Source organism: Hippocampus comes, unplaced genomic scaffold (genome assembly GCF_001891065.2).
Source record: "Hippocampus comes isolate QL1 unplaced genomic scaffold, H_comes_QL1_v1.1 scaffold20, whole genome shotgun sequence".
In the NCBI taxonomy this organism is placed as follows: Eukaryota; Metazoa; Chordata; class Actinopteri; order Syngnathiformes; family Syngnathidae; genus Hippocampus; species Hippocampus comes.
In genome coordinates, this window is record NW_017805462.1 from 749,985 (window position 1) to 773,808 (window position 23,824).

At 42.7% G+C, this 23,824-nt stretch overlaps 1 protein-coding gene across 1 annotated transcript in view; it reads right to left on the bottom strand.

Moving 5' to 3' along the window:
- myo10 (myosin X) overlaps nucleotides 1-23,824 on the bottom strand; it is a 46,887-nt gene that overhangs the window by 19,542 nt on the left and 3,521 nt on the right. The window contains exons 2-9 of the mRNA XM_019875072.1: nucleotides 11,052-11,150; nucleotides 7,229-7,393; nucleotides 3,795-3,982; nucleotides 2,189-2,323; nucleotides 1,977-2,101; nucleotides 1,217-1,230; nucleotides 740-824; nucleotides 495-598 (exon numbers count right to left, since the gene is read on the bottom strand). Of these exons, the coding sequence (XP_019730631.1) occupies nucleotides 495-598; nucleotides 740-824; nucleotides 1,217-1,230; nucleotides 1,977-2,101; nucleotides 2,189-2,323; nucleotides 3,795-3,982; nucleotides 7,229-7,393; nucleotides 11,052-11,150 (915 nt within the window). The remainder of the gene's footprint in view (nucleotides 1-494; nucleotides 599-739; nucleotides 825-1,216; nucleotides 1,231-1,976; nucleotides 2,102-2,188; nucleotides 2,324-3,794; nucleotides 3,983-7,228; nucleotides 7,394-11,051; nucleotides 11,151-23,824) is intronic.

Here is a 23,824-nt window from a genome sequence, read left to right on the forward strand (position 1 = left end):
AACGTGTCGCATTCCAGGCATATACAACATGAAATATGATATAAATACGCTATCTAAGAAGTGTTCAGACGTAACCTATGACACAAACTTGACACCAAACTTGCACAACTTGATTGACACTCATTGATTTGTTGACAGTTGTGAATGATGAACCACATATTTGCATTTTTTTTTAATCTGTTCCCCATTATTGATGGAAATTATTGCTTGAGTTTTTTTTTTTATTTAACAAATCATCATGAATTCATTTGCACATTTTCTTTGGTCATTCCACTGTAGTTGTTGAGGTGACTTTTGAGGCGTGTGTATATGCAGATTCTTTTATGTGTTCACTGACTGCAGACAGAAATAACATTTCTTCCAAAATTTGACACCAGCACAAAATAAATAAATGAATGAATGAATGAATGAATAATAACATGTGAAGGATGCAGCAGCTGTAAAGCCCAATGAACATCTGGATCGTGCTGTGGCTACAGAAGAGAAGCGCTCACCAGAACCTCTTGAAAAGTGCCTTTGTCATTGATTGCGTTGTCAGGGGTGCCGCCGGAGCGGGTCAGGTAGTGGTACGTGCAAGACGGGCTCAGACCCAAACACTCTGCAAGACAAAGGGGACTTGACATGATTCGCTTGGAGGGCTGAATTAAGACATTCTTTGGGGTACCACTAGAGGGCGCATCGCTGACTTGGGGAACGATGCAATTTGGTTAACAGAATGTTAAAATGTGAGTTTATTGACCTGTCTGCTCTTGGTTTGCGCCTGCTAGTAGAGCATAGAAGATGTGATAATTCCTCTCGCCCGCGTTCTGTCGGACTACTCGGTTCTGCAGAACAGAAAACAAGAAGAACATCACACTCATACATTGTGCTCCAAGTTTAACAATCACTGTGCTAAATTCCTCTGGTTAGTTTGACATTTATGTTAAACATTTTTTTAGTCTGGTGGTTATTAATGTCTGTTTTGGACAAATGGTTGTTTACTTATTCTTACTCAATAAATAATATTTTAAATCAAATGAAATTCCTCAAATGATTTGTTCAGACACTGACAAAAGTCATCCAAGCTTAATTTTGGACTTATTCCCAGAGAAAAAGTGTATGAGAGCGGTCGTAAAATAAATTCACATTTCTACACGTGATTAGCTTGACAATTGGACTTTTTACAGTCATGAAAAAATAGATAAGCGGTTTGAATAACAGAGCAAAGAATCGTCACCTTCTCCAAGAGGTCTGATGTCAAAAGTCCTTTCAGTCAAGGTTCATAAAAAGTCACGCTGGATGTTTTACAATCTGCATCTAAATACAAACAATGCTGAAAAACATGAGCTGCTAGCCAGCTAAACAAGTTGCCTAATAAAACCATTCACACTCACACTCACACCGAGGGACAATTTAGAGCAGGGGTGTCAAATTCCGGTCCTGGAGGGCCATTGTCCTGCATGTTTTCCAAGTTTCCCTGTTGCAACACACCTGATTCAAATGATCAGATCATCGGCAAGCTCTGCGCAAGCCTGACATTGAACCTGTTCATTTGAATCAGGTGTGTTGCAACAGGGAGACTTGGAAAACATGCAGGACAGCGGCCCTCCAGGACCGGAGTTTGACACCCCTGATTTAGAGTCTTGCATTAACCGACTGTGCATGTTTTTGGAATGTGGGAGGAAACCGGAGTACCCGGAGAAAACCCACACAGGCACGGGGAGAACATGCAAACTCCACACAGGAAGTCCGGGGCAGGAATCGAAACCCGGACCTCTGCACTGTGAGACGGATATGCTAACCAGTCGATCACCGTGCCGTGCCTTCATGTCATACAACCAAATGTGATTTTCTTGATCATGTCTTACAAATTAAGATAAACGCCAGACAGACAGCAACGTCCACAGTATATTGAATAAACGTGTCATTAGCATTAGCGATAATTAGCATTCTCTGAGCGAGCACTTCCTGTCTTGCGTCGCGTAAAATGAGGATACAGTCGACGATGCGTCCTCCTTGGATGTTTCCCTTTTGGTTGAAATGCAGCTGAACGAACTTCCCGAAACGGCTCGAGTTGTTGTTGTAGACCGTCTGTGCGTTACCAAACGCCTCCATGATGGGACTGGCAGCAACACAAAAGTCAAATTTACACCTAAATACACAATTCATCAATGGAATGCATAATTATGAAAACAATCATAATACCGACCCGCTCTCCAGTAGCGCCTCCTCAACGTGCGAGGTCCTCTCCTTAGATGACACTTCAAGTGAATGTTGGCTCATGGCCGACAAGAACTTCAGAATCAGTTTAGTGCTTTCAGTCTTGCCGGCGCCGCTCTCGCCGCTAAGGAAGAAGAAAAAAAAAACACATTGAGGAACCCAAACATCAGTTACTCCCGCAAATAGTTGCACACTGTATGGGTGTACTGGACATTTCGCATTCATACACATTATAGGAGTCAAAATTACTGTTGTGACGATTTAATTTTCCCTTTCAGGATGAATAAAAGTTTCTGTCTGTCTGTTTGCCTCAAAATGTGATCAACGAGGCAGTATTGTTTCGTCCACTAGATGGCGACAAACACAATGGAAAAAGTCCCACAGCTGTGCTGTCCAACTTCGCTCAATTCAAATCAACTCAATTTAAAAACTCAAAGTAAACTAAACAACTTCGCTCAATTCAAATGGAAATCAAACCAAAATCAAGGTACCTAAGCTAAACTAAGTAAACCAAACTACAAACAACATAAACAACGGCTAACCTTTAGTCTCAGTAAGCTAAACTCAGGTAAAAAAAAGCCATATGAAACTAAAGTGAACAAGTCTAAACTACCGTGCCGCCTACGTCTTAACTAGTGACTATTTTGAAAGGAATAAATCATCAATAAAAACATGTTTAAACAAGATAACTTAATAAAAAAATCAACCAAATTCTATTAAAGTAAAACTATACTCAAACAACGTAAATAAAATGAAAAATCCTACTCAAATGAAAAACTCAAACACAATAAATGAAATTAAATTAAAGGAAACAATACAGTTAAAAAAGAAAACAATAAAATAATAAGAATAATAAGACAACGTTCTCAACTCAACTTCAAAACTCAACTTAACTGAAGTCAATGAAACAAAATTCAAGTAAACTAAAGAACAGTAACGTAAATGAAACTAAACTTCAGCAACAGAATATTTGCTTTCCTTGGAGAAGTTGCGAAAGGAAAAGGCCAGTGTGCACACATGTCGTGACGCCATGTTTGCCGAGTGTGACATGAAGCAAAAAGCCAGCTCATTAAGTTGCAGCGTGGTAGCTGCGGTAACGCAACGCAGGTCTCAGCCAGGCTGCTCGCTGACATTTCAACAACAAAAGCAACACACTTAAAACACATCACAGCCCTGTGGGAGTTCCAATCATTCTGTCGCCAACTTGCTTCGTTAAGAAAAACTTTTTTTCAGGTGCCAGCACTAGTGTAATTTTGCCCTGCTAATTTTGTCAAACCGTGCACATTATTGTGCCTCACGTTTTGAAAGTCTGGATGTTTTTTGAATGACTGAGATGAGTTTGGACATTGGATAGAGTTGCCTGTTTTGTTCAAAAGGTAAAACTTCAGCCACAAAGGAAAGTCAATTTACTTCAACATAGTTCTACACACCAGGATGCAACGAGATGACATCATAGAACTAGTTTTCCTCCAACTTAAAAAAAATTATATACAACTGAAGTCTTCTGAGGCCGAGATTGTTTTACTTCCTCATCACGAAATAAGGATGTTCAAGTGTGAAGAAGCTGCTTCTGCGTGCGCGTGCGTGGTTCCCACCTGATGAGCACGCACTGGTTGCGCGGCCTCCTCCATAGTGCGCGGTAACACTCGTTGGCCACGGCGAAGATGTGCGGCGGCATCTGGCCCAGATGGTGGCGACTGTACAATTCCACCGCGCTGCGCTCATACAAGCCGGCCAGCGGCTGGTAGGGGTTCACTGCCGCCAGAATTGACCCAATGTATGTCTAAGGGAGACACATGACATATGCCAACGTTAGCAACAATGAAGATGGATTTTTTTTTTCCAAGAAATAGAATTCGTCATCCTTACAGCATCCAAGACAAATTTTGTTGCCAATACGTAAAGTCGCAATCAGCATTAAGAAAGAATTACGTTGAAATATTATGAGAACAAAATCCGAAATGAAAAAAATAAATCAGTAAATACACCAGAGGTGGCAACATCCTCTATTAACTACTAACCCTCAACATAGACTGTTCCAGAATGTTTTGTTTGCTGCAGTGAAGAATATAAAAAGAACAAAAAAATGTCTCGAAGCACAAAATATAGCAACATCTCCACTTAAGTTAAACAATTGCAACCATTTGGACTCAATTAGAGGACCTGCCAGCCCTCCTCCCATTCGGCTGGTAACAGTTTCCACGGCAATGCCCTGGCTGTGAGCTAATTGGCTGTGACCGTCATCACGAGGCCCCCCTATTGGTTAATGTGATTAAAAATGGCCCATCGTCTTCTCGGTATGATGATGTCAAGCGGCGGCATTCCGCAAACGTAACTCAACAAAAGTGGAGTAGGCAATTTATTTGGACACACACACACACACACACACACACACACACACACACACACACACACACTAGAGTATAACATTATAGAGCCACAACTGCTAGCAGGCTTATAAACACAGAAAAACAACATCGCTAGTCACGCTGGTGCGTATGCTTATTAAAATATACCATTAGCCACAACTGCTAACACGCTAATAAAGATCATGTCTGATAGCCTCTTTAAAATGCTACAAACAATGATGTTAGCAACGTGCTAATAAGAATTTAGTTGGATTACAATTCTTCAGAGCTCAATTTGGGTTCCACTGAAACCGCGCAGTCAGTCAGTTGGCTCAGTGGAGCCGATATTTGCCAAACACGAGACGAGCGTGGGATAATGCGAGGAAAACGAGGAGCAGATGTGAAAGAATTTGGAGAAAGAACAGAGCGGCAGTCGCCTGAGTGACGGCAGGAAATGTAGGTGGGACGCCACCAACTGGAGGCGCTTGTTCAGTTAGCGTGTTACCGGCACTGTTATTGGATTTGGCTGCCGCCGCCGCCGCCGCCCGCTGTCTTTGTTATTCAGACAAAAATTATATTCATATTTTTTTCCTCCACCTCTTAATGGGACACTGTGATAGCTTGGAGGCAAAATATCTCCTCATGGACATGGAAAAAAAGATTTGTGGGGAAAACAACTGCTTCTTTTTTTTAAATTTATTGTTTTTATGTGAGAAAAAAGGAGATCCCTACACACAGGCCCAAACGTTAACTAGCACAAGCATTAAATAAAGATGATGTTGTGAATTGCCATCTTGAAAAGATCTGCTGAGTGTCACATGTTCAGCAGCAGCCAATCAGGCATGCCAATGAAATGGGTTCAGTCTGACGAAAGACGTGAATGGTAGGCAGTACATCAAAGTGTTTTCTTAACGGGGAGGCAGCGGCCGTGTTTGAACTTTGACACACAAATTTGCTGTCAGGATGGCGATGACCTCTGAACCACCAGATGGGGGCAGGAAATGCCAAAATAAAAGTCCAAACAACAGCAGGGTGTTGAAACTGAATTCTTTCATTACTTCTTTTCCTTCTCTCTCTCCTTCCTTCATTTGTCCCTTTTCTCCTTTCCACAGTCCTTCCATCTTGCCTTCATTTCTCTGACCTTCCTTCCGTATTTCCTTCTTTTCTTCCTTCATTCTTACCTCCCCACTTTTTTCCATTTTTGATGCTATTTGTTCGATACCTTTGCTTATCCTTTCTTGCATGTTTCAACGTGTCTGTGCTGTTTTAAAATTGTGTATAAAAAAGTTTCAGTGATATAAATGTTTAAAAAAAACACCTTGGATTTGAGAAACCTTTACCCTACATACATGAGTTTCCAATTTTTTTTCAATAGGTTTTATTGTATTTTTTTTCGGGAGTCAACCCTTATTCAACGAGAAAAATATTTATTGCCACTTTTTCCCTGCTTATTCAAGAATTTGGGGGGTAAAAAAAACTTGCTGGGGGGGTAAAAAAAACCTTTCACTTGCTGCTGAGGTCTGGAGCATGTTTTACATCTATGAGCCACATATATTGAAGGGCAATGAATTCAAAATGATGTGTTTAAGCAACATGTTTTCCACTCGCACATCCACAACTTGCTTTTCAAAGATGTTAACCAAAAGACAAGGAATGTTCTGGAAGGATGCTGGCTTGAAAAAAAAAAAAGCCTGACTGAACCACAAACAGATTAGTATGGGGGGAGGGGGGATCAGACGAGTGTGTTGACATTTGTGTGCCTGTGCCTGTGTGTGTGTGCGTGTGTGTGTGTGTGTGTGTGTGCGTTCTGTGATTGTAGCCAGCTGTGCTCCCGACTGGGGAGCCTCATGTATGGATTCCAGTCATTCCAGACAACACACACACACACACACACACACACACACACACACACACACACACACACACACACACACACACACACACACACACACACATATCGTGGACGTTTTTGCGTGTATTAAGGAACACGCGTTTAATGAACACACTGCAAGTAACACAGTAGCTGTTTTGGTCCTGGTGACGAATGGATTATTGGCTCATTGGATTATTGACATTTTAGGCTTTTTCCTTTTTTTTTTCCTCCACAATTTGACAAAGTTCCCGAGTGTCTTAATAACAACAATGACGAGTCTGCCTTTCATTACCATGAAAACGGGGGTTGGGTGGAGGCTTGGCCAAACGGTTCTCAAACTTTTGTCACAGAATACAGCTGCAAAAAAAATGCTTTAGTTGTCGCCCACACCGCCATCATAACCGATACTGAAATACGATCGCACAGTAGTCCTATATGTTCATCAAATACAAGGAATAAAAGTATATTTCATATGATTGTAAGCCACTGAAACATTATAGTTTGAATATTAAAGGAAAATTAAAACGACTGAAGATTCTGATCAAATGGATTGCACATCAAAGACAAATGAAAATAGCACCTAAAAATTTTTTCAAACAAGTCTAAAAATTGCCCCACTGTCTTAGAAAAAGTTCAATACAATTGAACTGAAGTCATTTTTTTCACGTAACACTAGAGGGAGCCAACGTGCCACACTCGGGGATTGCATCTGGAACATCATCAAGAATTCGATATTTCCGGGAGAAACGTGAAGATGTGGAAAGGCATCCGACACGAATGTCGCAAGCGTTTTGGCATGCAAACTCACGTAGATGCGTCTTTGGCGGTATCGCAGGAACAGGTTGTGCATGATGGCGCCATCGTGCAGATCCTCCAGTGCCGCCATGTCCTCAATGCCCGACGCGGCGCTGCCACCGCCGCGCATGGCCCGGACCTTGTCATGAGTCAGTGCGTTCTGCTTATACGTGTACACCTGAAACACAAGAAAGTCTTCAAGTTTTTGACATCAAGCAGCCTAAAGCTTCTTTCGGGTTGTTCACTTGGAAAAGTGTGAAATTCGCACCATGAAGAGGTGAAAGGTCGTCAGCCACTGAGGTCAAATGTTTCACATGGAATGCCGCAGTCAGGCTTTTTTTTTCTTCAGGATTTCGTGTTTAATAAGTAAACAAATGTAGATGGATGTATCACCCCAGGAGATCACCCGGTGAAGAATAAGAAATAGAAGATGGGATCAGTGTTTTTTTGTGATTGATTTGATTTGTTTTGACTTATCAGGACAAAAAGAAGCGTAGATTTTCATATTATTTAAAAAAAAAAAAGCTTGTTTGACAACAGTAGAAATCAGCAAATTCAAAAAAGCAAAATTTGTTTTGAATCTTGATGTCACTGTCATTTGCTACTTAGTTCAACTATGATTCTGTTCTTATTTTATTTTGGATAAATCTACCATGTCTGACCTGAAGAAGAACCTGCTTTCAATCTCATGTGTGCAGTAACAATAAAAGGCATTTGTTTCAACTCTCCTATCGACAAAGAAAAACTCCATTCAAATCAAAACTCTGACTTTTGTTTAAAATAAATAAATAAATTAATACTAAAAAAAAAATAATAATAATAATAAATCTCAGATTTTATTTTAAGGCCAGCCCGACCAGAAGAATTGGACAAAAGTGTGTTTGGGGAGAGAACAGAATGATGTGTAAATCATGTGACACAAAACAAAGTATCAAGTTTCTTGACATACGGAGGACAGGTAGCCCCGCCTACAAACTGCTCTGGAAAAAAAAAAAAAAAAAAAAAAAACAGCAGCTGGCACTCGGACTTTTTCTTTTCTTTCGCTTCAGAGCGCAAACTCACGATATTTCTTTGTTGAACATGCATTTTTTTTATGTTACTTATGTCTTGACATATCTTCAACACCTGCTGGGTAACAACTAACAACCTTCATCAGACCTTCTATCCGCTGCTGGAACACAACTTTGTTGAAGTGTTTTATTCACGATAGACGGAATGAAGGAGACCTTTCACACCCATGGTAGCCAAAACATGAAAACATCACGAGCTCACCGTCAAAACAATTTGAAAAGGATCCTCATCATCTCATCGCACAACAAGAGGAGTAACAGGAGCCTCTTTCACACAGAGATGGTGTCCCCCAGGGGTCAATGTTGAGGCCCAAACTGCTCATTTGCAAGGAAGACAACTTCACCAAACTATTGAAAGGGAACTGAATGTGCTTCAAATTGAGGAGAATAAACTAACTAAAAAAAATGAAACAAATAAATGAATGAATGAAACTCCTCAACTCACTCAAACATAGTCCCTTGGCTTTAAAATGCCAGAAAAGCACTGATTTTGTCACTCGCTTCAACAGATGAGTTTGTTGAGACCAAGATGCCATAAGATGGTGGTGAAGCAACTCACTTTGACATTCAGATGCCACCAGATAGTGGCAAATCACTGATCAAACCCAAACTCCTCACTTCATTCCAACATTCCAACTCCTCAATTCACTTTGACATAGTTCCCTGACATTAAGGTGGCACCAAAGCACTAATTTAGTCAAGATCCAACTCCTCAAGTCACTTTGACGTAGCTTGTCGCTGGCAAGATGTCACAAGATGGCGGCAAAGCACTATTTTAGCCGATACAAGACTCCTCAATCATCTCTCTCACACACAGGCACACACAGTTGGATGACCCACTGTGACTAAACAGTTTGAGGTGACTCCCCTCATGAAGAAAGACCCCACTGTCCCGGGAGGCCATCACTCAGTCGCACACAGACGCACGCACGCACACACATTGCTCACATTCCCATTTGAGTGCCACTGGAGGGGGAAACTTTTCGGTTCTCGTAGGAGAGAAAAAAATGTAAAATAATTCAACCTTTGTTGGGGTCATCTACTTAGCCATGTCTGGTGTTGCCTTCAGGGACAGCCCGAAATCTTTCATATCTTCAGCCTGTCTTATCCATCTTATGTGCAATATCCAGTGTTGCCTTCAAGGACAGACTGAAATCAGTCTTTCTCATTATCTGTCTATCTATCCAAGGATTCCTTCAGGGACATATTTAAATCCCTTTTTTTTCATATCATCTATTTATGAGTCTGTCCGTTTGTGTATAAAACTTGCCTTCAGGGACAGCCTGAAATCACAGTTTTCCCTGTCATCGCCACACCGATTTACTGTCTCTGTCTCTTCATCAACATTTGGTGTTGCCTTCAAGGACCACCGGGCTTCCCCATCATCTGTCGGTTTATCAATGTCAGGGGTTGCTTTCAGGGACAGTCTGAAATCGCAGCCTTTTCTTGCATTTATCTCTCTGTCAACAGTTACAGTTAAGTCAGCTGTTTCCACCTGGGAGACTATGAAATCACACATGTTCCTATTATCTACCTCAGGTTCTCAACAAGTGCTTGGGGACTAAAAGCGGGTTGTGGACAGCTTGTAAAAAAATGAGAAGTATTTTGTTTTCAGATTTATTTTCTGAAACGATAGAGAGCCTATGTCTTAGCATGAGCTTCCGCTGCCTTTCCTTTAATTGCCCTGGTGTAAACGTGACTCGACTTTCCCTTTGAGGTAAAAACAACCGCGGTGTTCACGCCAGTCGATGCGAGTTACGGCGTAATCCCCGACCAAAGCCTCTTGTTGTCCAGCCTCTTTGTTTCACGCAGATTTACTCCCATTAGCATCTGTCGCTAGGCTTAGCTCAGGGGGCCCCTCGGCTTTATTGTCTTAGGGCCAACGTTAACTTCCACGTCATTAGCTTGAAACGGGACCGCGGCAACGTCAGCACTTTTGGCTAACACAAACAAAGACCAACACTGTTTTACTGACTGACTTTTTATTTGAAGTCATCTTAAAGAGAGAAAAAACTCAAGTAGGTTTAAAAGTAGGCCAATCAACATTGTCACTTAAAAGAAGTCATGTTTCATTGTTATGCTAATTTTCTAATGGGTTCTGACAAACCACAATCAACTGAAATAAGCAGCACTCGTGAAAAATATGCAAGCATTAGAGCTTCATTGGACAACAAGTTGGCGACCAATCCATTGTTTCATTATGTGTCCTGCCAACAAACAACAGACTGATGACCAGTCTGTTGTTTGTCTCTACATGCCCTGACACTGGCTGGCGACCATTCTATCATTTGTCTCCAAGTTCAACTGACTCGTGACAAATCCACTGTTGGCCATGATTGACAGGTGACCTGTCCAGTTTGCACAATGGCAATGGCCAGAAACTGAAGCTTCATCGTACGTTGGTAAAACTAACTAATAATAATGAAAATGTCCATTAAATCTTATCAATCATCATAATTGAGCTTTTAGGGTTTGTTTTACGTCAAAACAGTCACAAAACCACTCTAAAAATGAAATGAATTAAAAAGTTAAAAAACAAATGCCAAAACAAAATAAAAACTAACTAATAACTAAAATAAATAAATAAATAAATCCGCATTACCCTGGTTAAAAAAAAAATGGTAGCGTGAGCATTCTCACTTCGCCATGACAATGAGGTGGCGCCTCGCGTGCCTTTTTCTGAATGGCGTGATAAAGCCAAAAGCCAGCAATGAATTGTTTTCTGAGTTTGGACTTTCCTGAGCATTCATTCGGAGTGTTGCTGACCTGTCCATAGTCGCTGGTGAAGACCACCACGCCGCCCGAGCAGGAGGAAACAGAGGCAGGAAGATTCTGGTCGTCTTCGCGCAGCCAAACGCGGTCGCCCTGCAGGACAACAAATAAACCATTTTGTCTTGTCAACCATTTATGTCACGTGAGAACTGAAAATAGAAACCTCACACATTCCCCAAAATGTGTTACATCTGAACCATTTTTTGTTCTCAAATATTGCGATTGCGATTGAATAGGCAATTATTCCTTTATGTATTTTTTAGCAAACACAACCAACACATGAATGTGTATTCTAATAAACAATTTTATGTTGTTTTGGTCTTAAAGGTTGGCCTTACTTCTCGTTTACTTCCATTCGCATTCCTTTAAGCATTCACCCCGATACAATACAATACATCCTGATTTGTATATTGGACAAAAGAAATATGCCGATATTAGGAAGAAATCCTCTATAAAGCACAAATTAATTAAAAAAAAAACTAAACAAAAATTCACAAATATTGGGAAAAATACAAAAAATAAATGAAAACATTTACACATCCATCGACAAAATAAATAAATAAATAAAACAATGTTTGGAAAAAATATTATATGAATAATGCACAAAAATATTTGGACTAAACAGAACACTTTTAAAACCATACAAAAATATAACAAAGCTAGCGAGGAAAAGCAGACATGGCGCCCACTCGTGGGAACACCCAAGGGTGTAGTTTGTGGAACTAGCACATGAGGCCACCGAGCCGTTCGCATGATTGGGCAACGAGCTTGTGCGCGCACGGGATGCGTCGTGCATTCCTGGGAAACGCTGCATCATGGCAGCACAAGTGGGGGAAGGGGGGGGGTCCTCCGGCCTTCCCGTTGGCACACTTTCTACACGTCCTTCTTCTTTGTCTGTGGCGTGTGCCCCCCCTTGAGTCCCCCCGTCCCCTCCAGCAGCGACACACTTTCTTATTGTGCTTTCTTGCCTCTTAATCTGCTCCCACTCACGCCTGCAAACCCACCCCGACACCCCCCGGCAACCAACATGCAGTATTCCCAACCCCTCCCACACGCAGCCAACCTCCCCCAGCCTTCACCAGCTTCTCTGGAGGTCAAATGCTCCAAAAACATTTCGTGGACATTCATCCATTTGATTGATTCATTGAACAGTTTTGCTTTCGATGCCTGACAGGCACATTGAAGACTTTATTCTTGAACACGCCATTCTTTGTGTGAAGCGAAAACCCACGCAAGCACGGGGAGAACATGCAAACTCCACACAGGAAGGCTGGGGCCTGGAATCAAACCCTGCACCTCTGCACTGTGTGGCGGACGTGCTAACCAGTCGCCGACCGTGCCGCCAAAGCAAGCATATATTGTATTTAAATTTACATTTTGTGTAAAAACCCTTTTTGAAGAATATCACCGTCATTTGATTTATCTATAGGCAAAATAGACAAAATATGCTTTTTACAAATCCGGGAAAAATGCGGTTAGAGTTCAAGCCTGTCTTGTAAAGCCGAAACAAAATCAGGCCACCAACTTCGAATCTTTTCCCAGCAACACACGTACACAAACATGCACACACCCACACACAAACAGGAGTGAAGAATTTTCTTCCAAACTCCTCGTTGGCTCCACTTTGAGGTTTCGTGGCGAGCATGTGTGTAATTAGCATTAGCATGCTAAAGCAAGTTGCTCAGCGCCTCAAAGCTCGTTAACGCCCGAGCTGCGACTTCGTCACGTTTCTGAGTGAGTCAGCATTTTTCTTTTCTTGGACTGGAAAATTCGCCTCGGTTGAACTTGCCACACTGTTGGAATAACCAAAGCCACACACACGCACACACGCACACGCACACACACACACACACACACACACACACAGTTTTTTCTGGCCCAGCCAATTGCACGCTGACTGTTCAATCTAAATATAAAGTGACCACAAAGAGTTGGCGGTGCCCTTGTCATCGTTCATTTGAAGCATACAAGAAAAAAGAAAGAAGAAGCAGCAGCAACAGCTTGTGAGATGTTCATCGAGTAGAAAATTCTGGACGGATGTCTTCATCATCATCATCATCATCATCATCATCAGGGTTGAGGTGGAGATGGAGACATGTCTCAGCTCCTATCAGGGTGTTGCTCACAGACTGCGAAGGGTTATGGCTTGATTTACTGTGTGACGTGTTTGAGAAGGTGTGTGTGTGTGTGTGTGTGTGTGTGTGCGTGTGTGTGTTCAATTCTCACCGGGGTTGTTTTTGTTGTTTAAGAGAGAGAGAGAGAGAGAGAGAGAGAGAGAGATGTTTAAGAGAGAGAGAGAGAGAGAGAGAGAGAGCGATAGAGTGTGCTTTCATGATACTCTGGTGTGTGCGTGCACGTGCATCAAGTGTGCTTTAATTGCAGTTTGTGTTAGAATGCGTGTGTGTGTGTGTGTGTGTGTGTGTGTGTGTGTGTGTGAGTGAGACAGAGAGGCAGAAGGGTAGAATGTGTGTGTGCATAAACTGTGCCTCAATTGTGTGTTCGTGTGACAAAGTGAGAAAAGGGGAATGTATGTTTACGCATTAAGTGTGCATTAATTGCTACTTTTGCGTGTGTGTGTGTGTGTGTGTGTGTGCGTGCGTGCGTGCGTGCGTGCGCACCTTTCCGTTGAACTACAAACAAGGTCAGAGAACTCAAACGAGAACAAGAAGATGATCAAGGCAGAGAACCTGTGTGGGCACAACTTTTTGTGTACTGTGTGTGTGTGTTTGTTTTCAGTCCAAACAGCAGGTTCAAATCAGGATCCCCCACAATCCTTTGCTTTCCTTTCGCGTGTCATTCAAGCCTGCTGTGAACTCTAGTCGTCTGATTGCTTGCTGAACTTTCTCAAGATGTCCACCTGCTCTTATTACTCTTATTTTGAAAAGAGGCTGCTGCTTGCACACACACACCTGGGATGGGAAGTGCACGCGCATACATGCACACACAGCCCGCCCACAGTTTCAGTGCACACGCACACACACGAGCGTGACTGGGTGATTAAACATGGTCATAAAATGTTAATCATCAAACCGAGCAATTGGGCAAGTCTGGGAATTGAGACCGCACGTGTTATGATATTTTGCCATACACATTCCAAGACAAAGAGAACTGCTGTTCACAACCAAAACAAAAACAAACAAACAAAAAAAAGGGCTGTTTGGTGGCGTTGTTGCATTGCTGCAGGCGAGCACAGTGGTCGCCGGCATGGCCGGAAATCAAGTTGCAAGTTTTTCACACAGCGGCAGACAACAAACGACAAGTGGACGACAAAGCGCTTCCTGTTGGCGGCGACGGCGCAAGCCAACAAAAGTGCACTTGTGGGCAGGAAGACGGGAGGGAGATGTGCCCAGCTGCTCGGCGGGCCGTCTCGTCCTCCCAACCTCCTGCAGGGGGCGCCAGCAAAAAAAAGAAAAAGAAAAAAAACCCACTGAAAAATGCCCCCCTCAAAAAACACGTCACATTTCAAACTTGAGTCCATACGTAGTTGTTTTATTAACGAGTAAGTCAACTCAAAGATTATCTCTCCAATCATACAAAGTTTGTTCTTTGCGCCTTTATCGAAACACGACATTCCGATTCTTAATACATTTGTGGAACATGAATTATGCAGCAAAATGCACCAGTTTTGATCCATCTCAGGAGGCAGCCATTTTGTCACTTGCAGTCCACTGAAAATGACATCGCAATTGCTCAGGGCTCAGATAATGACCAATCAGGGCTCAGCATGCAAATGTCACATGATAAAACTCAGAAGACAGCTGATCCGTGATTGGTTCTTACCTGCGCCCGCCCACCACTGTGATGTAATTTTAAGTCAACAGCAAGTGCCAATATGGCCGCCCCCTGAGGTGGATGAAAACGGGTGGAATTTTTACCTTCACTCATATTTCACAGGAGCAATATTCACCAGAATATCAGCTTTGGTCTAGTCGGGCAGCAGAAAATATTATAGGAAAGAACATTTTGGACTTGACTTCCCTTTTAAACAAAGACAGTCCAACCAACAGAAGGACTAACAGAAGGACCGACGGAAGGGTCGACAGGGGACAGACCAAACGTTGGACCAATATACAGAGAGGTCTTCTTACCCGTATTAATTTGAGCACCTCTTTTAGAATGAATCAAGGTCAGGTGTTCACAATCTAAATAGTTGCTGGGCAAGTCAATTATTAACAAAGAAGGGTTCAGAGTTCAGGTTGCTGATCAGGTGATCACCACACTGTTGCCGAGGCAAGAGAAAAAATTTTTCGCAGGAGCCTCGCAGGCAACCTGAAGGGCGACACTTTCCCAAGCTCCTGCCCCGCTGACCTGTGTTGTGTGTGTGTGTGTGTGTGTGTGTGTGTGTGTGTGTGTGTGTGTGTGTGTGTGTGTGTGTACATGCCAGTGGGTTCGAGCGTGTGTTGTGTATTGTGTGCGCGCGTGCGTGTTTGCTGGGTCTTTTGATCACTCCCAGACAAAGAGGGCAGTGTTCACTCTCTCTGCAGTGACCTCTACATTGCGGCGGAACTGGGTGACATTACTGAAGCAGGCCATCCAGAACAACACATAGTGAGTGTGGCTGCATACTGGGAAATGGCTGTGCAAGCTAGCCAGCAACTGCCTGCCCCAAAAAAGGAAGTAGCTCCACAACCTTCATTAGACCTGATGACACACTCGCGCCCAACCAACCAGGGACACAAAGGCCAGGTGCAGGATGTCGCCATGGCAACCACATGACCTGAACACAGTGGATCAGGACTTAGTGGACCTCGCTAGGCCCTTAAAATATCAAGTGAAAATCCCTTTGTTGTGATTGGAGAGTAGGGAATGAGGAAATGATTGCAGACTCAGCGAGAGTATTAGGAATCATTCACCGTTGTTTGATTCCTTACGATATACAACTGAAAAATATGTCATTAGCACCGCGGACTCGTCGCATGGTTCAGACTGAACATCAGTGGCTTTTTGAACATGCCGCTCGTTATTTGGCGACATTTTACACGAACTGCCACCATGCATGCTCTGGTAGAACACATATCCAAAGTGTGTTGCATTGTCAGGTGCCTAAACTCTCCCTCTCCTAACTGATGTGGAAAGCCAAGCTTTTACCCCTCATCTTTATCTTCAACTTGAAAGCTGTGCTGATGCGGGATCCGAATGGATGCGACATGGCCATCATCTGTTTGTCAGTTCAGTTACGTTGATGCTTGTATTTTGTAGACAAGCTGGGTGAGGACCCTCTTCCACATCTATCTGCGGGTTCACGTGTTTGGCGGTAGCGGTAACGGTTTGCATTTCGGCTGACAAATAGAAACATCCACCGGAGTCAGAGAGTTCCGTAGTCACTGATCCTTTTTTTTTTTTTTTGGTGGCAAAATTAAGAGAACCCTGGTTAGGAAGGGGCGATGGAGGCCACTGGATCAACGATGGGGAGGGACTCCAACACAACCCAAGATTCCAGATGGTATGCTATGCAAATATGACCATATTATTACAATTAATATGATTATTATTATCTGACTGACACGTTTGAGGGTCCCCATTTTAAACATCAGAAATGCAGCTGAGCAAACGTTGGCTCGGTCATCGTCAAACAAAAACAGATGACATTTTCGGACAAACGTGTGATGACAGCCGGTTGCACGCTAGCTCACGAGTTTTGCCTTGCAGAGGCGCTGCACTAACCAAACAAACACAGCCTTCATCAGGAGGTCATATGATTAGGGATGATTACTTTCATCCTCCGTTCAGCTGTCCAATACGCCGTTCAACAAATCTGCACAAAGTATTTTAAATTAGAGATGCAAGTAAACTTTTTTCTATGAATCAATTTTGCATTGATTCCAACTTTGCCCTTTTTTTTTTTTTTTCCTAGCACGTCAGTACGTTTACTTGTCTTTTGTAGTTAGAGTCATACGTGCACATTGACAAAGAAGAAAGCCATTGCCTATTGGCCTGCGTTTTCTTTGGCTGCTTGTTCTGTTTCAGGACGACCGCGTGAAACAACAAAGGCGGGAAATTGGGAGGTTGGAAGGCAAACAGACAAATCCTGAGCAGATAAGAAAAGTGAACGCCATCAAAAGAAACTTTCATGTTAAATTCACTTTTCTGGCCTGCTGGGCCACTTCCAGAGCATCTTATTTTTATCCCCACGGTAGCCATGTTGGATACCAGAGTGGAACCCCTGACATTGTGCCTGCCATCATGAAAATGAAACACTTCCTAACAGTTATTCAGGGAGCAGCCATGTGGGATCAATGTCATACGTGACCTCAAACCTAAAAACCTAAACCCTAACCTCATTTTATCCTGATTGTAACCCGAATCTCTCAAACCACAACCCGTATCCCAAAAACTCACTTTAACCTTGATGGGCAGGCCACTTCCTTGTTGTCCTTTTATTCCAACTCGCAAACAACCATAATATCCAACAAAAACGTTTTGTCGGCCAATCGCACACTGGAATGTTTTGGAGGGAGAACAGGGTTGCGGGGTTGGGTATTAGGGGTGTTGGGTGTGTGGGAGGTGCCTCAAAAGAGGATCATTAGCCTTTCAGGAATTTTCACTTTTTCATTTGAGCTCAACCAGAGTTGTTTTCTTCCACTGAGCACTTCATTCACACCCTTGTCTACAATGTTAGCTTAGCTTAGCATCAGCCACCACTTGTCATCGCTCTATAAACACAATTGCGTGTAAAGATGACTTTACCTCCATGTAAGGAGACACTTACGAAACAAAATACTTGTACAAGCATGTTCCTGTTACATTTTTAGCTCAGCATTAGCGGCTCCTTGGCATCTCTTTACAAACAATTTTGTATGAGCAAAGAGGACATTAGCTAAGTGCGAAGTCACATTGAATGAGACCCAATCCTCCATGCGTGTTCCTTTTTTGCTGCTAGCTTTGCTAAAAATCAGCTGCGACTTGTCACCTCTTCGTAAATACAACTGTGTAAGCAAAGATGACTTTAATTCACGTAACAACAAAACGTTCAGGTAACAAAACAAGCATGCATTCATTAAAACTGTTAGCTTAGCATCTGCTGCTATTTGTCATTGTGAGAACAAACATGACATGAGCCGTACGTGAAGGGACATTTAACTAGACAAGCTTGTAAACACACTCAGCTCATCTTAGCATATGTAGCTACTTGGCATCCCTTCGTAAACAACATAATTTGAGAAAAGATGACTGCAGTAAGTTGAAGCGTCATTTAACGTTGTTAGCTTAGCATCAACAGCTACTTGTCATTACTTTGCAAACACGATTGGGTGAACAAACATGACATTAGTCGCATGTGAAGAGACATTTAACCAGATCCTAATACACACGTTCCTTTTACGCTCTCAGCTCAGCATACGTAGCTACTTGCTATCGCTTCAAGAACACTAATGTGTGACTAAAGATGATATTATTTGATTTTTTTTTTAACATGACACGGTCCATGCATATGCCTTTTACAGTATATGCTTGGTTTAGTTTAGCATCAGCTACTGTGTTGTAACTCCAAATGAAAAAGAAACCCTGAATGCAAACAACAGTGCCAACCTGACTGCGACCTAAGCTGACTTGACCAACTTTGCTGCGCTAACGAGCTTTTAAACGAACAACTGACCTACTTTCTACGCCTCGCTTTCAATTCTGTTGATACAAGTGCATAACCGCGTGCGTGTGTGTGTGGTAGTGTGTGAGTTGAGGCCTGGCAGTCGGGCCGGTTCCGCCATGTGCAGACCAGCTGCGCACATTGGACTTTTTGGGAAAGAGGAAATTAGCTCTGAATCCGAATTGCTCTCCACAGGAAAGACACACGTAACAGTCTTGTTGAACACAATTGGCATGCTGGGAACAAACTACAGTACAACGCAAACGCCAATCACCCTGTGATAAAATGTAGCCTCCGTGGTGGAGGTAAAATACGAAATTAATAACCTGTATCACATGTTCGGTACATAAGAGTTGTAATTTGGGTATTTGCTTGACGTTACTCGATAAAATGAGGTTTTCTTGGGCAGTGTGAAAGGCGCTTCATTTGTTGTTGTGTGCTTGGTTCAATTTTAACTCCCCATATCCAACCCATTCATCATAGCTATGGAACGATTTTTCAACATTCACCAACTTCACACAATTTCACCAAAATTTTCCAAGTCAAGATTTCTTGAGCTGGTGTCAGGTGAAGTCCTTGCGTGACTCTTGAATCAAGACTTGGGTGCAAAAAAACCAAAAAAAAACCCAAAACAAAAAACAATTGGATAGGAACATCCCGAGTTCATTAAATCAACTGTTGGGAACATGGATGTTTGCAAGTATTTGGACAGCTAAAACAGAAGCAAACTTGCTAAGCTAACGTCCGATGATGAAACTTGTAAATGAAACTTGTAAATATGTGTTCAATTTGAACCTTTGTTTAAGGTGATAAAAATGGTTGTAGTGTAATCTTTTTTTTTTTCAACTTTGACTGCTTGCTCCTGGCCTCCATGTTGAATCAAAACGTTAATGGAGTGATGTTACCGCAGTTAAAGACCCGACATGAATATTTGATTTGATAAGAAGTTGCTCTTCGTGGAATTGTAAGTTGTGAAAATAGAACAAGGCGGAGAAAGAAGCCGCCTTCCTTTTTGGCTCCCGACTGTTGGGAAGTGTGGGGGGGGGGGGCGCAATCAATCGCATTATAGGCAGCTCATTAGTCAGCAACTTTGTGTACACTTGCAAAGCAGCACACACACACACACACACACACACACACACACACACACACACACACACACACACACACACACACACAGGCAGCTAATTAGCGCTAATGGAAAATTGTTTGTTTTGCTTTGGGCTCAGTTGCTGTTTTGTCTCGTCTTGCAGGAAGTGGCTATTGGGCTAGCGTCCAATCTGATAGGTCTCTCAGAATGCCCCCTCAACGTCTGCAAACACACACACACACACACACACACACACACACACACACACACACACACACACACACAAACTTCTTCAGCAACAAACACTCTCATCCACTCATCACCACTCACATACACAACACACTCACAAACCAACGGGCACATAAACACACACTTGTGCATACGCACACACAGACACACAAACACTCACTCAAAGGTTCACTCACTCACACACACACACACACACACACACACACACACACACACACACACACACACACACACACACAGTGACACCAAATTTTTAGTTGAGTTGTGTGCAAATTGTATAACAGCAAATTGTTTTGCGAAGCAGGTTGTCTGGTTTTCCGCTTGAGCTTGTCTCCACCTTGGCGGAGGTCCGAACATTTGACAATGATCTCATTACACGACCTTCAGCTCAATTTCAATGTCAAGTGTCAAAAATTCAACGTGTGTTTTGGGAACGAATTCCCACCTGCAGACGGAGCAGGAAATGAAAATAAAATTGTCAAATAGCCACAACGGTGACCCATCGATGTTTTCTCACCGGCCGCAGCCGCAGCTGCAAAAGTGCCTCGGAGGAGACCCCAGCCGGCGGCCAGATTGACTGCTTTGCCGGAAGCCGCCAATCACAACCAAAAATGAACTTCAAAAAAAAACAAAAAATGACCAGCAAAGGTGGGAGCAGACAGGATGTTGTAAACGTCACCTGATTGGTGCACTGGAGCAACAAGTGGGGAGCTGCAAACATTCCAAATTGGCCTCAGCTCAGATCTTTCTGGTCTAGTGTTGTTTGACGTCTCTTCCTATTGTGCATGTGTATAATCACACACACGGACATTCTTCCCATTGATGGACCATGGCGGCAGTGTCAACAAAGGGGCTTGGTGGTCGGAAAACAAATAAAAGCTATATGGACATACTTTCTGTACAACCCAGCAGAAAGAACAACACAATGGATTGTAGACAGCGGTAACGGTAAATGTGGCCACAAGCTAGGTGGAAAGAATAGTACGAATCTGAAGGCGGCATCTGAAGGCTCATCACGTTGAGGTTATTTTTCGCAGGTAAGTCGATGTTACTCGACAATTGGATTGTGATCAATTTCAGTGTAAGCTTCAAGTTTTCCACGTAACTCTTAGCACAAATGGGCTAACTTCAGGCTAAAGTTATTTTGGTTGAGCTAACGTCATGGCTAGCGTCAATTCATTTGCTTGTTGTGTGTATAATCAAATATTCAAAGTAGATTAAGGCACATGTAGGAATTCATTCATTTTCCGAACCGCTTGATCCTCACTAGGGTCGCGGGGGGTGCTGGAGCCTATCCCAGCCGTCTTCGGGCAGTAGGCGGGGGACACCCTGAATTGGCTGCCAGCCAATCGCAGGGCACACAGAGACGAACAACCATCCACGCCCACATTCACACCTAGGGACAATTTAGAGTGTTCAATCAGCCTACCATGCATGTTTTTGGAATGTGGGAGGAAACCGGAGTACCCGGAGAAAACCCACGCAGGCCCGGGGAGAACATGCAAACTCCACACAGGGAGGCCGGAGCTGGATTCGAACCCGGCACCTCTGCACTGTGAAGTCGACGTGCTAACCACTGGACTACCGAGCCGCCACATGTAGGAATTAAAACATAAATATGCCATGGAGTATTTTCTGATGTTTAGTTGGATGATGGGATGAAAAGTGTGAATTATTTCTCATGTAGCACACAGCTGTCTCATATTATTCTGAGCTGCCTTGATGCAATCGGACTGTAAAATCACCCACACTGTCAGCTCTGAGGATGAAATAAACTTTACACCATAACTCCACTAGAGATCGGTGTCCCCTCTAGTCTATGTTGTTAAAACATTGCTGCTTTTATTTCGTTTCTTCAGAAACATGTCACAAGTTGAGTCCAAGGTTCGTCTTAAGCCCAGTCCAGAAGTTCGCATCAAGTCTTTCCAGTTTGAAGTCCAATTCAGAAAATCATCGCAAATCCAGTCCCAAGTCCAGTTCAAAAACTCCTCTCAAGTAACAAAGCAAGTTCAAGACTGAAATGTACTTCTGATGGTAATACAGAATCTTTGACACCAAGTTTTATATCTTGTTCCTGATCTTTGCTCCAATTCTGAACTCTCATCCACACCCTGTTTAAGCGCTCATGCCAACAATACAACCGAAATGTTTTTTTTTTGGGTGGGAAGATCGGTAAGCTGTGAAGTGGATGCCCGCCCACGCTCGCACGCGCGCACGCACACACACACACACACACACACACACACACACCTGAGGCCAGCCTGCCATCTGATTGGTCCTCAGGTGACGCTGAACACGCCCCTCCCCCTCCACACAGTTTGAAATGTTCAAATATAAACACAACCTGGAAACGTCCAACCAGCCGTGAATGAGTCAGTGCACACACATGCACGCACGCACACGCACACACACACACACACACACACACACGTGCATATCTTCCAAGTGGTTTCAAGTGTGGTGTGTGTGCAGCTGCTTTTTCACTCGAGAAGAACAAATAATTCTGTCAAATGTTTATGGTGTATTCTACAGTATATGCAATTCTGCATTTGGGCACAGCACAGTTCGTATGGCCGGGAGCTCCCGAGCACATTGTCTTGACATTAAAGATGAAAAGAGTTGGCGTGATGAGATGTTTGAGGACAATGAGAGACAAACCGTCACACTTCCGCTTCCCTCCTCGGATTTGACAGAGGCTGACTAAGTAATTTAAGATACCATCTGGTCTCAATTTAGACTTTTTCAGAAGTTGGTCCGAAACATCAGTGCAGTCCTGAAGCGAGTCCCGAGTCTTTAGTTCAAATACAGCCAGTTCAGTCATAAACTTTTAGCTCAATACTTACGCTAGTACTCAACTTTTAAGTTCAAGACCGAAACGGGTCCTAACACTGAAGGAGCTCTGAAACAAATCCGAAACCTTTAGTATGGTTCTGAAATGTTCATAAATCTTTAATTCAACTCTGAAACAAGTTGTGGAACTTGACTTCATTTTAGAAGCGACTATTAAAATTTCAATTCGAAAACAAGTCCTAAACCCTGAGTTCAGTTCTGAAACGAGTCAAAAACCTTTCATTCAGCTCTCAAACAAGTCCTACATCATTCGTTCAGTTCTGAGGCAAGTCATAAAACTTGAGTTCAATTCTGAAGTGAGTCATAAAACCTTGGTTCAGTCCGAAAACAAGTCCATCTCTACGAGTCAGAAACCTTTAGTCCTGCTCTGAAAAAAAATCTTCAACCTCTAGTTCTGTTCTGAAGCAAGTACGACATGTTTACTTCAGTTAACATTTGGTCCAGCTCTGAAACAAGTCATGAACCTTCTGTGGAAGCGAATGATAAACCTTCAGTTCAATTCTCAGATCAAGTCATAAACCCTTAAATTCAATTCTGAAATGAATCCAAAACCTTTTCGTTCAGTTCTGAAGTAGGTCTAAATGAATTAGTCCAATTCTAAAATGAGCCATAAACCTTTACTACGGTACTAAAGCTTCACATTTTAGACCAGTTCTAAAGCAGGTCTTAAAATTTACTCCAATCCTGAAGCTAATTCTTGCCCATTAATCTACGTCTACAGTGAGTCATAAACCTTTACTCCAGTACTGAATCGAGTTGTCATTCTTTAATTCAGTTCTAAAGCAAGTCATGAACCTTTACTTCAGTATTGAAGCTAGTTTTAACCCTTTAGTCCAGTTCTGTAATGAGTCTCAAGCATCCTTTTGAGTCTTGAACCTCTAAAATCCACTTCGGATGCTACTCGTAAATCTGTAGTCCAGCCCGGTAACTATTCCCAGTCGTTCAAGGTATGTCAGCGTCAACAAATCCGAGTCCTATTCTAGTATTTAGAAAATG